General features: G+C 38.2%; 1 protein-coding gene across 4 annotated transcripts in view; it reads right to left on the bottom strand.

Moving 5' to 3' along the window:
• Window positions 1-466: 466 nt before the first annotated feature.
• Window positions 467-16,395, bottom strand: part of EVA1A (eva-1 homolog A, regulator of programmed cell death) — a 71,356-nt gene continuing 55,427 nt past the window's right edge. For all 4 annotated transcript variants that reach the window (XM_060027461.1, XM_060027459.1, XM_060027460.1 and 1 more), the window contains one exon: window positions 467-3,159. In XM_060027461.1, the coding sequence (XP_059883444.1) occupies window positions 2,786-3,159 (374 nt within the window). In that variant the 3' untranslated portion in view covers window positions 467-2,785. The remainder of the gene's footprint in view (window positions 3,160-16,395) is intronic.

Below are 16,395 nucleotides of genomic sequence, written 5' to 3'. Positions count from 1 at the left end.
TATATTTGCAAATGAAGCAACTGACAAGGGATTAATCTCCAAAATATATAAATAGCACATGCATCTCAATATCAAGAAAACAAACAACCCAATCACAAAATGGGAGGAAGACCTAAATAGATATTTCTCCAAAGAAGACATACAGTGGCCAACAGACACATGAAAAGATGCTCAACATCACTAATTATTAGAGAAATGCAAATCAAAACTGCAATGAGGTATCACCTCACACTGGTCAGAACGGCCATCATCAAAAAATCTAGAAAAAATAAATGCTGGAGAGGGTGTGGAGAAAAGGGAACCCTCCTCACTGTTGGTGGGAATGTAAACTGATACAGCCACTATGAAGAACAGTACGGAGATTCCTTAAAAAACTAAAAATAGAGCTACTATATGATCCAGCAATCCCTCTCCCAGGTACATATCTGCAGAAAGCCATAATTCTAAAGGATACATGCATCCTGTTGTTCATTGCAGCACTATTTACTATAGCCAGGACATGGAAGCAACCTAAATGTTCATCGAGAGAGGAATGGATAAAGATGTAGTACATATATACAATGGAATATTACTCAGCCATAGAAAGGAACAAAATAGTGCCATTTGCAGAGAACTGGATGGACCAGATGATAGACTCTCATACAGAGTGAAGTAAGTCAGAAAGAGAAAAACAAATATTGTATAATATCACTTATATGTGGAACCTAGAAAAATGGTAGAGATGAACTTATTTGCAAAGCAGAAATAGAGTCACAGATGTAGAGAACAAACTTATGGTTACCAAGCAGGGGAGGGGGGTGGATGAATTGGGAGATTAGGGCTGACATATATACACTACTATGTATAAATTAGATAACAAATGAGAACCTAGTATATAGCACAGGGAACTCTACTCAGGGCTCTGTGGTGACCTAAATGGGAAGGAAATCGAAAAAAGAGCGGATATATTTATATGTATAACTGATTCTCTTTGCTGTACAGCAAGAAACTAACACAACAGTGTAAAGAAACTATACTCCAATAAAAATTAATTTTAAAAAATAAAAACTTGAAAAAGTAGCACAAGCCAATATAGATGGTGTTAATCTAAAGCCCAGGGGAATGGGATGATCCCTGCACTTGTTACCAAGGGACTGAAACCACAAGGGTAAGAACCCAGATTCAGACAGGCAGATTTAACAAGATTTTTGGCAGTTGTTACTAGCCAATGAGATCACTCAAAAAGGTATAATCAAGCCAGCCGTTGAGGGTTTCAAGCAAACTACTGCCTCCTTGGGAAACAGATATCTGTAACCGTTCAGTTCTTAAGACAGACTTCCAAGCCCCTATCACAGATAGTGAGTTCCCAAAGTAATAGAGTGTCCAGCTGAGGAAGTCTCCCAACCGTCTTCTCAGGTATGATGACAAAGCCAATGAACGGGGGAAATCCACTAGGAAGGCTCTGGAGCATCCAGACAGGCTGACTAAGCAACCCACTGCATGGCCAGAGAAGCGATCTGACAGACTGATAGAATGCATTATTGCCGTCTATCAGGCTGTAGGATGCTGCTTCCTCCTCTGTAACCCATTTCTAAATGTGGTTCAGCCTTGCCCCTCTTCCTTCCTTACCAACTTCCCCTCTCAGTATGAGGCCACCATATTATTTCTAGCCTTAGGTAAGTCTTCTATTCCTCTATCAGCTTAACAATCACTCAACTATACTGTAATCATAACAGAAACATACAGAAAATGAAAAGCCCCTAGGGGCCATTTCTCCATTCTCCAGTTTCTCACAATTCTCCAGCTATTTGAAGGGCCTGGCAAAAGACCATACCCAACTATATAAAAGGGCTGCTGTTTAGGGTAAGTGTAACCACAGAGATAAACATAAAACAAAAAAAGATCTTATGTAACATTTATTTTTTATCCCAACTTCATTTTGGCTTTATTCCTCACCTCCCATTCCCATTCTTTTATTAGAAATCCAAACAGGATTTTTTTTAAAACAAATTGTTTAAAATCATGATTACCTAGAGTCATAACAAAATTTTCTTCTCTCCAAAAGGGGGAAAAACACAGCTTTTATTCTTGTGCTGCATTTTCAAATGCATGTAGCATTAATTGCATGTTAATATATTCTTTATAAGCTATTTAAAATGAAACCTTCATCCTTTGAGGTTATTGACATTTTTCTAGTTCACTGACACATCTCCTATAATACATTATTCATTTTCATGAGTGAAGTGGGAACTTTAATAAAAAATAGGATTTTAATCCCTGAGGTTGCCATTGCAACACAAGATTGAAAGAATAGACCTTAAACAATATAAGCATTGATCATGCTATCTGGATCAAAATCACCTCCATAGCATGGAGTCATTTAGAAAGTTGCATTTACTGGGTTAAGTTAACCCTGCTCTTCCTAGCCCTCATGCTGTAATAATATTTCCTTTTGTAAAGAAATAACACATAGCAATGAAGTCTGCAGAAACTTCTGAGATCCTCAGAAATCAAGAGAAACCACAAGTTCCATTTCTCTAATCTCCATCCACATTGCTGGAGAAGGGTTTTCAGCACCATTCCAAGACCTGGAAAAGTTGATGAACCAACTTGTTTTTTCTACTTCTCCATAAATTTAGTAAAAAGGGAGAAATCAGTCCTCCTGGCTAGAAAATGGGAATGTCCTGCTTATTTCTGCCATCATAACATTAGCAGAGCTGCGTTCAACTCTTTGTGCCTGCCCTCCTTGTGGAACCCTTTCTCTACCAGGCGGCTAACAGCGGGGTGTGGATTCCTGCTCCTGTCCCTAGTAGTAGCGGTTCAGGCTCCTGGTGCCAGGAACCTCGGGCTGGCCATTCATCCAAATCTCCCTGATGATGCGTTCCCGCTCCTCTAGCCGCTGGGCACGCTCCAGCTCCTCCGCTGAGGTGAAGACGTTCTTGTTCAAAGTCCTCTCGAAGCGACGATGTCTCCTGACTGAGATGTCGGATGCCGCGTAGGAGCTGCCATCCTCGCTGTCGCTGCTGTTGCTGCTGCTTTCTTGGTCCTGCAGGAACTTCTTCTGGGGATGCTGCCGGCAGTCTGTGTGGCAAGAGATCCTCATCACCAGGGCAGCTACGGTGAGGACCAGCCCGATGCACACACCAGAGACAAAGTACAGGGCTGCTCGCTCAGGATTTTCTGGAGGAGGAGGAAGAAGAGAACATTTGAGAGATGACCACTATATATGCAGAGAGTAAATATGACTCCAGCACAGGATGCACGCCTCTCACCAGACCTCAAAGCTTTGATGGTTACAAATATTGCCTTTCCATGTGACAAACTGCATAATGTTTTTAAAATATAATTTTCAACAAATGGTGAATGTGGGTAAAGAGTGTATGGAATTCTCTTACTATTCCTGTAACTTAACTTCAAAATTATTTCAAAATGAAAAGTTAAAAAGAAAATATTATTTAGCATTTACTAGAAGCAAGTAACTGTGCCGTTTGCTTATACCAGAAAAATCTTTGCTTCTGAATTTGCTCCTGCAACCCCTTGAATTACCTTTTAATCATAGTTGTAGGTAACTTCTGAGATGACCCCCCACCTCTTGGTATTCATACTCTTACGCAAGCCCTTCCCTCCAAGGGCTGGACATAGTGGGCTGGATCTAGTGACTTACTTCTAACAAAAGTGATGGATGACTCGAGATCAGGTAACCCAAGACTGACTTCTAACTTACTCATGTTCTCTCTCTCTAACTTACTCACTTGCTTGCTCTGATGCAGTCAGTTCCCATGCTATGATCTGTACTACAGAGAGGACTGCATAGCGAGGAACTAAGGGTGGCCTCTAACAGCCTTCAAAGCTTGGAAGTGTATGAATATGTTTTGTGTATTTTAAATTTTATTTTGCTTAGCTGTATTTTTAAGTATTCTATTCTCATTGACATTACTTTTGTAATAAATAACGTTATTTTACTGGAATTTAAAATTTTGAAGTGAATCCTCTCCTGGTGGAGCATTGAGGTGGCCACAACCCTGGTCATGCAGTAGCCTTGTGGGACACCTTGAACCAGAGAACCCAGCTATGCCAATCCCAGATTCCTGACTTACAGAAACAGAGAGATAATTAATATGTGTTGTTTTGAGGTACAGATGGTCCCTGAGTTGCAATGGCTAGACATGATTTTTTAACTTTACAATTTAGTGAAAGCAATATGCACTCAAGTAGAAATTATACTTCTAATTTTAAATTTTGATCTTTCCCTGTGCTATCAATATGCAGTACAATACTCTCTTCTGATGCTGGGCAGCAGCAGTGAGCTGTACTTCCAGTCAGCCACATGATCACTTAAGCCATTCTGAACGTAAACAACCATTCAGTTTTTCACTTTCAGTACAGTAGTCAATAAATTACATGAGATATTAAAGACTTTATTAAAAAATAGGGTTTGTGTTAGATGATTTTGCCCCACTGCAGATTAATGTAAGTGTTCTGAACACATTTGAGGTAGGTCAGGCCAAGCTATGATGTTCCACAGGTTAGGTGTATTAAATGCATTTTTGTTAATATCAAAAGAAAAATCACAATCAAACAATGGGTAGAAGACCTAAATGAGCCACTTTTCCATAGAAGACCTTCAGATGGCCAAGAGGCACATGAAAAGATGCTCAACATCACTAATTATCAGAGATATAATTACATTGAGATATCACCTCACACCAGTCAGAATGGCCATCATCAAAATGTCTACAAACAATAAATGCTGGAAAGGGTGTGGAGAAAAGGGAACCCTCCTACACTGTTGCTGGGAATGTAAACTGGTACAGCTACTATGGAGAACAGTATGGAAGTTCCTTAAAAAACTAAAAATAGAGCTACCAATGAATCAGCAATCCCACTCCTGGGCATATATCTGGAGAAAACCATGGTTCGAAACGATACATGCACCCCAATGTTCATTGCAGTGCTGCTTATAATAGCCAAGACTTGGAAGCAACCTAAATGTCCATTGACAGATGAATGGATATATATATATATATACACACACACACACACACACACACAATGGAATATTAATCATTACAAAGAATGAAATAATGCCATTTGCAGCAATATGGATGGACTTGGAGATTATCATACTAAGTAAAGGTAAGTCAGACAGAGAAAAGACAAATATCATATGATATCGCTTATATGTAGAAGCAAAAAAATACGATACAAATGAGCTTATTTACAAAACAGAAACAGACGCACAGACTTAGAAAAAAACTTATGGTTACTAAAGGGGAAAGGTAGAGGGGAGGGATAAATTGGAAGTGTGGGAATGACATATACAAATTACTATATTTAAAATAGATAACCAACAAGGACCTCCTGTATAGCACAGGGAACTCTGGTTAATATTCCACAATAACCTAAATGGGAAAAGAATTTGAAAAAGGATAGATATATGTATACATATAACTGAATCACTTTGCTGTACACCTGAATCTGATACAACATTGTAAATCAACTATAGGCCAATACAAAATAAAAATTTTTTTAAATGCATTTTTGACATGATATTTTAAATTTACAATGGGTAAGTTGAGGAAGATCTGTAATTTGCTGTGCAGCAATAGATAACTTATACAATCACAGATTGAAAGCCAGTGTGGGCATTTTTGCAAACACTCATCAGGTTAATTTGTGGGGGAGTAATTTAAGCCCTTTCGTGGTGAGAGAAGAAAATAATCATTCTGCTGATGAGTAATATACTTAGTGGGCCCAGTGATGATCCCTGTATGATGTGTTCAACAGAATGAGTGCCTCTGAATGAAGAGCTCTCACCTTCCACATGTGAGAGCACTGGGACATGCCTGGCCTTGAGTCAAAGGGCGTGGTCAATCTGACCAGACCCAAGATTGACATCAGTAAATTAGATCCATAATCTATATTCACCTGTAAGTATGAATCAAAATGTATATATTGTTTTGTGGGTTTTTAAAGAATATAAATGGAATCATATATGATTTATATTTGCTTTTTAAATTTAAGAATATATCTTAGAGAGGTTTCAACATATGTCAATAGTATTCTTTCTGACTGCTGCATATTCTTCTGTAGTATAGACATCAAAGTTTAACCTTTTCCTTGTTGATAGCATATAAATTGTTTCCTATTTTTCACTATTACAATCAATGCTAAAGTCAGTATCTTTTTGTCCTTGTATATATCTCTTTATGCATTGCAGAATTATTTCTACAGTTTAGTTAATCTAGAAACAGAACAGCTGTATCAAAGGGCTTAGGCATTTTCAGGTTTTATACGTTTCAAATTGTACCCAAAAAACGTTCTATCAGTCTGAACACAGTATACTGAACACATGTGTTTATGATCCCTCCTTCTCTCTGAAACCTCCACTGAAATGACAGTGATGTGAGTAAAATAGATACAAAGTATAGGTACAAAGAAAAGAATAGAGAAAAAAATAGAAAACACGAATAGTCCAATGTTTACTGCAAGGGAAGAAATGTACGCATATGATTGAATACAAAAAGGGACGATGTGAAATAAAAACTGTTTAAAGAAGAAAAAAGAAAACACGAAGAGTCAACATAAGAGTAGTCAACAAACAATGAAACATAGTAAAAAGGGACTGACATTAACATCATGGTAGTGTAAGACATCCTTACTTTTTGTACAACTAATGAGGTATCTATCCATAAACCACAGTGCCTCCGTGGGAATTGTGTGATCTAATATCATATGCCAAGGGACCAGGGAGAAATCTTGCTTACCTGTTCATCTGGTAATAGACAGACAAACACTGGTTTGGGCTGCAGAATCAGCAGAGCGAGCAAACCTGCCTCAACAACTCCCAGCCGTGATTGGGGAAAACCTGGAGAATGCTGACTTGGGCAAATACCCACAGATGAGAGAGAATTTGTAGAATTCCAGCCCCCTGGAGGTGATTAGAGCACACCACTGGAGGGAAAACACACACACACATACACACACACACATGAGTTTGAATGCAGCAGAGAGGGAAAGAGGAACTTTTTCAGCTTTGCCCCCTCCACAAGTTGACACAGTAACAAACTGAACTATCCTGTGGTGACCTGTCCACAGGTTAAAAGGAGAGTACAGTGTGAGTGCCCGGCTACCCCAGCTACGCTGGACGCTGCAAGAGAAACCCATTTTTCTCCAGCAACACTAGGAGTACTGGAAACAGGACCTCTATGACTGGGGGAAGGGAGAAGATCAGAAAAGGCTAATAACATCAAAAGGCATTAAAGGGGCATGGTTCCTGCTGTCTGTGCTCAGGGCTTCAGCAGGAAGTCCACTCAAGAGCCCCTGGGAGAACTTCAGCCAAGGATATCCCCACCAGCTGGTGGTTACCCCCAATGCCCCAAGTACTAAACCCACACCCCCCCTCACTCTGTGGTGGCTCCTTGTTTGCACTCAGAGATTGGCAGCAGGAGTGAGCAGGGTGAATGCAGTGCTATTAGAAAAACAGACTAGTATCTGTGGGCAAGAGAGAAAACACAAACTTGAGCTGTAGTGCTACCTTCTGGAAAACAAGAGAGATTTCCAGCAGCCAGCCAGGTGAGTTGTAAGAACCGCAGAAGACATAAAAGCTTAAGAATTCTGCCACAAGAGGGAGCAAGAAGTACAGAGCAGGTGTATAAATACAAGGTCAGAGAGAACCCCAGATAGAACAGGATCAACAAACAGTATACCCTATCTGAGAGCAACTAGTAAAGATGTGAGGAGGTGTCTGAACTACAAGAAAGAGGAAGAATCAAGAAAACACATCATCACCAAAAGATAATAATCCTTCAATAACTGAACTCAAAAGCAAAAAATCTTATAATCTAGCTGATAAAGAATTCAAAATAGCTGTTTTGAGGAAACAGTGAGCTACAAGAAACACAGAAGACAATTCAATAAAATCAGGAAAAAAATACATGTACAAAGTGAGAAATTTAGCAAAAAGTTAAAAACCATAAAAAGGAACCAAACAGAAATTCTGGAGCTGAAGAATTTGATGATTAAAATGAAAAATGAAACAGAGAGAATCTGCAGCAGGGTAGATCAAATGGAAGACAAAATAAGCAACCAGGAAGACAGTAATTTTGAAATAACCCAATCAGTGGTGAACATAGGAAAAAGAATGAAAAAGAGGGAAGAAAGTGTACATGATCTATGGGATTCAATCAAACACACAAATATAGCATAACTGGAGTTCCAGAGAAGAGAGGGGCAGAAAGTATTTAAAGAAACGCTAGCTGAGAACTTCACAAACCTAAGGAGAGTCTTAGACATCCAAGTTTATGAAAGTAATAGATCATCCTACTATCTCAATGCAAAAGACCGCCAAGAACATTATAATGAAATTGTCAAAAATCAAGGAAGAAGAGAGAATCCTTAAAAAGCCAGAGGAATAAAGATAATAAACTTACAAAGGAACCCTCATTAGGCTATCAGAGGATTTATCAGCAGAAATGCTACAGGCCAGGAGAGAGTGGAATGACCTATTCAAATTGTTGAAAGAAAAATTGCCAGCCAAGAATACTTTACCTGGCAAAATTATCCTTCAGATATGAAGGAGAAAATATGCTAATTAGTGACATGAAAACACATTAAAGTATACAACACACTGGTAAAGGTAAATATACAATAAATATACAGTTTCAGATTTAGAAAACTCTAATGCTGTACTGTGAAGCTGTGTTAACCACTTAACTACAGTATAAAGGTTAAAGGAAAAGGGTACTAAAAATAACCGAAACCACTATAGTCTGTTAAAAAATACACAATATAAAAACAGGCCAATTGTGACATCAAAAATGTAAAGGGGTTAGTAAAATGGTGGAGGTTTTGTGATCAAAAAGCTTTCAGCTTTCACCAATTAGTATGCTGTTAGCTGTGGGCTTGTCATATATTGCCTTTATTAAACTGCGATATATTCCTTTTTATACCCAGTTTGAGGGTTTATCATTAAAGAAAGTTGTATTTTGTCAAATGCTTTTTCTGCATCTATTGGGTTATCAAGGAAACAGGAGATGACATCACCATCTTAAAGAGATAGCTGCATTCCCATGTTTATGGCAGCATTATTCACAATAACCAAAGTATGGAAACAACCTAAGTATCTATCAACAGATGAATGGATAAAGAAAATGTGATATATATTACAGCATTATTCAGCCATAAAAGAGAAGGAGATCCTGCCATTTATAACATGGATGGACCTCAAGGGCATTATGCTAAAATGAAATAAGTCAGACAAAAGCAAATAATATATGATATCAGTAACACGTGGAATCTAAAAAAGTTGAACTCATAAAAACAGAGTAGAACCCTTGTTACCAGGGGCTGTGGGGTGGAAGAACTGGGAATATGTTGTTTAAAGGTACACGCTAGCAACTAGTAGATAAATAAGTCCTGGAGACCTAATGCACAGCATAGTCATTATAGACAACAATATTGTATTATAGACTTCAAAGTTGCTAAGACACTATATCTTAATTGTTCTCACCACAAAAAAAGAAGATAGTAATTATATGACGTGAAAGGCGTTAGCTAATGCTACAATGGTGACAATACTGCAATACAGAAATGTATCAAAGCAACATGTTCTCACCTTAAATCTATACAGTGTTCTATGTCAAATTATATCTCATTTAAAGAAAGAAAGGAAGGGAGGGAGGGAGAGAGAGAGAAGGGAGGGAGGAAGAGAAGGGAAGGGAGAAAGAATGAAAAAGAAAGAAAGAAAAAAAGAAAGAAAGAGAAAGAAAAAGAAAGGAAGGAAGGAAGGAGGGAAGGAAGGAAGAAAGAAGGAAAGAAAGAATGAAAGAAAGAGAGGAAGGAAGAAAGAAAGAAAGGGAGGAAGAAAGAAAGAAAAAGTAAGAAAGAAGGAAGGAAGGAAGGAAAGAAAGAAAAAAGAAAGAAGGAAGGAAGAAAGAAAGAAAGAAAAGAAAGAAAGAAAGAAAAGAGAAAGAAAGAAAGGAAGGAAGGAAGGAAGGAAGGAAGGAAGGAAGAAGGAAAGAAAGAAAGAAAGAAAGAAAGAAAGAAAGAAAGCAGGGAGGGAGGGAGGGAAGAAAAGAAAGAAAGGGAGAGAGAAGGAAGCTGAAACTGAACTCTGTCCAGCCAACATCGAGCAAACAGATATTCAGCAAACACTGAGAGTATTGAGTGAGCTCTTTGCCTGGAGGAGCTTAACAGCCCAGCAGGGAAGATGGCCTTATCCGTTGCAGTACCAAAGGGAAGTCCAACTACAGAAACATGAAGAAGGATTTCTGGAAATGCAAAGGTGAGTGGAAAAGCTAAGTTCAAATATGGGAATCTGAAAAGGCTTTCTAGAAAAGATGTACAAATCCATGCTTTTACCAGGGTGGAAAACCATCAGGCAGACCTGTATTTGAAGCCTCATCTCAGACTCTTCTTTTAAACAACGATAACACTACCAACTCTGCTGAATTGTGGTAAAGATATTACAGATGACAAGCATAAAGGGATTATCCCAGATCCTGGCAATAACTGATAACTTACTCTCACTCTATTTATTTTGTTCCCCTCTCTCCCTTCCTTCCTTCCTTCCTTCCTTCCCTCCTTTCTCTCCCTCTCTCTCCCCCTTCCCTTCCCTCCCTCCCTCTCTCTCATTCCTCTATCCATCTATCTGTTTTCCTCCCTCTTTCCTTCTCTCCCTTATTCCCTTCCTTTCTTTTCTCATCCCACCTTCCCTTCCCTGTGAATTAATGTCTCTTTTTCACAACCTGCCCTCACCCCACCTATAACATAGGTTAACTTGAAGATGGTTACTGAACTGAATGTTGGAAACCACTATTCTCCCTCTAGCGTAACTAGTCCATCCTGTCCTGTCTTAACTTCCCAGATCAGAAAACATCTTTTTTTGCCTACAATTGTCTCAGACACGGATTCCCAGAGAAACCCAGTAAAAGCAACCAGAGAGGGCAAGGAGTTTTTATTGAGTCTCACTGGATCCTGAGCAGGTGACTCAGGACTGATTTTCACAGCTGATATAACTTGTGTTGTTTCTCTTCATCATTCTTTTACAAAAATCAAACTGTAGTTCTATTGTGGTTGCTTTATCTCTCTCTGTTCCAGGTCACTTCCTCTTAGGCAATGATCTAACCTGTCTTGAGGAGATCCAGATAGCTGTTAATTGACCAAGAAGCAGAATAGAGAGGGCTGTTGATGGTAGTTTTCCCTCAATAAATAAAAATAAATGTATTGCTATATCTTGCTTCCTGCAGGGTCATTGTTTTCATTGGCAGGAAGAGGGCCTATGGGGAGGTCCTGGGGCTAATTTCATTTGCACCCTTGGAAGTCAGATCATGCCCAACAGACTCAGTAGGAGAGAACAGTAACACCAGTCCAGGCCAGCTCAGCTGAGGTCTGTGCAAACGTAATCTTTTCCCTGCATGGACTTTCTTGTTGGTCCTACAGCTTGCAATCCCTTGAGTGGAAAAGAAAAGATTTTAAAAAATAGGCTTTAAAGAGAACAGTGTGACTTGTGTAGAATCAGGGAGTATTCAGCACAAACTCTTCTCTGAATTCTTAAGGCACTGTGAAGATGTCTCTTTATGGGATTCTGCCCCTCCCTATAGAAAAACAAAGACTCCCATTAACAATTCTGCCTTCTCTGAAATGCTGGAGAAAGCTTCCTTCCTTCTCTTTCCAGCTCTGATTTTTTCTTCCCCAGGAAGGAGTATTGGAGAATCACTGTGCCCACTAGGCTGGCTCTGGTGCTCCTTCCTTCTGGTGCTGGTTCTCCTTTGCTTTCACTTCTTTCAGCTTCCCCTCTCTTCTCCTACTCCCCCTCTCTTGCCCCCAGGCAAAAAACACCCCAGAAGAGGCCTTTCATTATTCCACCTCATCCTAATCCACCGTACTCACTCTTCTTTACCTGCAGTGGGAAAGACCTGCAGCTCTATAGCCCAGGACTCAAGGGCAGCTAGGTAGAAGGCCCTGACACATTATCTGATCTGGCTTATTTACTGGGCAAGTTGATACTGTATTCTGATGCTTTTCTGGCTCCTTGAGTATGGAAGGGAGGAGTGTAATTAGCTCCTCCAATCTAGGCACACTTTATATAGTTGTATTATAATCAGTTATGTAACCACTATATTCCCCATACAACAGTGAGAAATTTGAGAAGAGAATCCGTATGATTCACTTTGGATTGCCACAGCATCCAGCCAGTTCTTTGCTCACGGTGCCCATCTCTTAAGTATTTATTGAATTAAATCATGAATACACAATTTCTAAAAGTTCAATTATTATATGTGGATAAATAGATATATGCCAGTAAGGATATATGCATATATATGTGACAAATGATTTATGTATAATAATACAATATTAAAAGAGTAGGGAATAGAAAAAAATCTATCAAATCACCATAATCTTACAACCTGAATATAACTACACACTATGAAGTGCAGTGAAGTGCATTTTCTTCTGTTCTTTCTTTCTCTTATATAAATTTATATTTACTTGGTTATAATCAGTTTATATACAACTTATATTTTTTTCTCTGGATATACTTTTTGTTTATTTTTAAGATGATTTTTTTAGAGCAGTTTTAGGTTCACAGCAAAATTAAGTGGAAGGTACAGAGATTTCCCATATACCTCCCAACCCCACACATGCAATAGCTTCCGCCATTATCAACATCTCCCATCAGAGCGGTACATTTGTTACACTTGGTATAATTTGGTACAATTATTATATTTGACACATGAACCTAATAGACATATAATAATCCAAAGCCCAGAGTTTATATTCGGGTTCACTCTTGGTGGTGTACCTTCTATCAGTTTCAAAAAATGTATAATAACATGTATCCATCATACACAGTATTTTCACTGCCCTAAAAATCCTCTGTGCTCCACTTATTCATTCTTTGCCCCAAGGATACACATTTCATATAATGTAAATGTCTTTCTGTATTGCTCCACAGTCTTCCAGTCAATCCTACTAAACAATGGCTACATAGTATTCTACCCAGTGAATGCACCATAGGCTATAAAAACAGTTTCCTACCTTTGGATACTTAGGTTGTTGCAAATTTCTTTTTTAGTAAAAATGATGGAAGGAACATTTTTGTGCTTAACACTACTTCCTTTTTTGCTTGTTTGTTTCACTTACTGCTTTTATAATGGATTCTCAGAATAGAAATCTTCATGTCAAAAGGGTATATATTTTTATACCTCTTGATACAAATTGCTAAATGAATGTTCAAAAATGGTACATTACTTTATCTTGCCAACAGCTGTGTATGAAAGTACCACTTTCACCAAACTCTCCGAAAGGGGATATTCCAACTGTTGGATTTTTTTTTATTTTATAAGTCAATAAATGATTACTTTATTCCACAAAAATTTACTGTGAGTCAACAGTGCCTTTGGCCTAGAGACATAAAGGTTCTCAGCCTTCACCAGATTCCCATATAAATAATAGAATAATAATAATAGAAAACAGAAATTACAATACTTTCTTAAATCTCCAAATTTGTGACTATTAATTGAGTAATGTTGGTCTACTCTCCCTCATTGCTGAGACCACCTCCCTCATGCCAATCTCATAGGAAAAGTGATTCAAATTCTGGTTAAATACTACATGGTCTGCACAGCTATAGTGGCAGTTAAACATCCAAAGAATATTGGTTAAGTAAAAAAATAATCCCCCAAAACTTATTCAATGAAAAAAATTACTGTAAGCAAAGTTAAATGACAAATTGGGAAAAATATTTGAAATATGTAACAGAGACCTAATATATAAAGAGCACATAGAAAGAGCAAAAAAGACACCAATAAAGTAAATGGACCAAAAAAAGAAAAAAAAAAAATCGGGCTGGCCAAAAATTTCGTTCGTGTTTTTCCATTGCATTTTACAGAAAAACCTGTACGAACTTTTTTGCCAACCCAATATTAATAGTTCACAGAAAAGTAATGGCTCTTAAACATATGAAAAGATGCTCACCGAAAGCAGGGGTTGGCACACCATGGCTCACAAGCCAAATCTGGCCAGCTGTCTGTTTTATTATTGGCACATAGCCATGCCCATTCATTTATGTTTTGTCTATGTCTGCTTGCATGCTACAACACAGAGTTGAGAGTTAGAATAGAAACTGTATGGCCTACAAAGCTGAAAATATTTACTATCTAGCTCTTTAAAGAAAAAGTTTCCTGACCTATGACCTAAAGAAACAAAAATTAAATAACATTTAGATATTATTTTTTATCTACCAGACTGTCAAAAATCCAACAGTTTGAAAATACTATAACAGGGTTTTCTCATACATCTTATAAGCAGTAAATCTGTGAAACTCTTTAAATGCCAATTTGGTAATACTTATCATAAATAATAATTATTGTACACTTGATCCAGCAATTCTACTTTTGAGAATTTATTCTGCAAATGCACTTGAACACGTATGTATGCCACGGTTATTTATTGCAGGCTTGTTGTCCTGTTTGAAAAGATTTGAACCATTCCCACTGGCCATGACTGGTTAAACTATGATTCATCTGTACAATGGAACAGTGTGTAGTTGTCTAAAAGAATGAGGAAGCTCTCTATACACTGATATTAAATACAATATTTTCAAAATACATTTTTCAGTGAAAAAAGTGAAGTACAAAACAGTATATAGGATATGCTACCTGTGTATAACAGTGGGGAAGGTGAGACTGTATGCTCATATTTTCTTATATCTGCACAAAGAACTCTGGAAAGATGCAGAGAAGCCTGGTATGTATCAAATGTGGGGACTAGAAGTAGGAGACAGCTCTGGAGTAAGACCTCTTACTACATGTCATTTTTTATTGTTTGATCACTGAGCAATATTCATTCACTAACTTGTTGAGCATCTAATAGGTGCCAGGCACTATTCTAGATGCTGAGGATATGGCAGTAAATAAACGAAACACAAATCTCTGTGCTCTTGGGAGTTTACATTCTAGTAAGCTAGTAAGGAGATGGATGATAAACAAGATAAATAAATAAAATAGGTGGTATGTTAGGTGGTGATAAGGAGAAAACAGAAAAAATAGGAAAGAAGATATGATATGTTAAATGTGTGCTGGAGGGAAGGAGGTAGACAAAGTGACCAAAAGGAATCTCACTGAGAAGGTGATTTTTAAAGAAAAATCACAAAAGAATGGAAGAGTGAGGCTGGAGAATGTATTATCAATTCAAAACATTAAATTAAAAAGAGCAATCATTCAGCTTAATCTTTCTAACAACCTTCCTAGAAGTTATTAATGAGGTTATTATTATTAATGAGATTATCCTCATTTTAAATTGTTATGATACCAAGGGGTTGCTTTCAAGTAGTTAGAACAAGAAGTGTTTACTGCTCCAATCCAAGTGCTGAGATAGAGGAAACCAAACACGTGTAGGGAGAACACATGGATGATTCTTAGGTGGATGGGCACCTAAGCCAGAGTAGGGAATAAGAGGAGAAGATGACTGAGAGAGCTCTAAAGACTGGGAAGGAGTTAGCCAGTCCAAGACTGAATGGAAGAGTTCCTGGATAAGGAAATAACTGTGCAAAAGAGATGAGAAAAGGCTAGGCAGGTGGTTTAGAATAGTTGAAGTGAGGCCTTAGTCAGGGAGGACTATAATTAAATAAGAGCATGGAGAAGTCAAGGTTAGACAATAAAAGCCCTGGTAAGCCACATAAAAAACTGCATATTGGAGTACCTCAAACCATCCCTAAGTCCGTTGCCTCTTGCTTGTCTCTATTCTAGCATGTTTTCTAAACCTTGGCACGACCTACATCTTGAAAAGTTAATTCTTTGTCATAGGGGTTGTCCTATGCATTGTAGTATGTTTCTCCACCCACTAGATGATACTAGCAGCAACCCTCACCTGTTGTTATAGCCAAAAATGTGTCCAGACATAGGCAGAAATCCCCCTACTGTGCAAAATCACCCCTGATTATGAACCACTGGTCTGGAAGTTGAAAAGGCTAGAATTCTCATTTTTCCAGCCTCTCTTACAGCTAGAAATGGCCATATGACACAGGTCTAGCCTATGAAACATGAGATGAGGTCGGCTGGAACCTCCTTCCTTTTTCATATGTCTTTCAATCTTGAATCAAAAGGCAAGAGCAACAGCAGCCATTTTGCAGCCATGAGATGAAAAGCATAAAAAAAAGGTCATGAGAATCACAGAGAATCTGGCCCCTACATTTTTGAGCTAATGCTAGCAACCACCTACCTCGAGACTCCTTGTTATGTGGGTAAGATAACTCCTATGTGTTTAGGCCACCAAATTGAAGGTTTCTACTATGTGCAGCTGAAAACAACTCTAACTGTTAAACCATAAAAAAGTGTTTGGATTTTATCCTTGATACAACGAGGATCCACAAAGAGATTCTAAAAAGTAAAAAGAATTGCATCATCACACCTA

This window comes from Delphinus delphis, chromosome 12 (genome assembly GCF_949987515.2).
Source record: "Delphinus delphis chromosome 12, mDelDel1.2, whole genome shotgun sequence".
In the NCBI taxonomy this organism is placed as follows: domain Eukaryota; kingdom Metazoa; phylum Chordata; class Mammalia; order Artiodactyla; family Delphinidae; genus Delphinus; species Delphinus delphis.
This window is presented reverse-complemented; position numbering and strand designations above follow the sequence as displayed.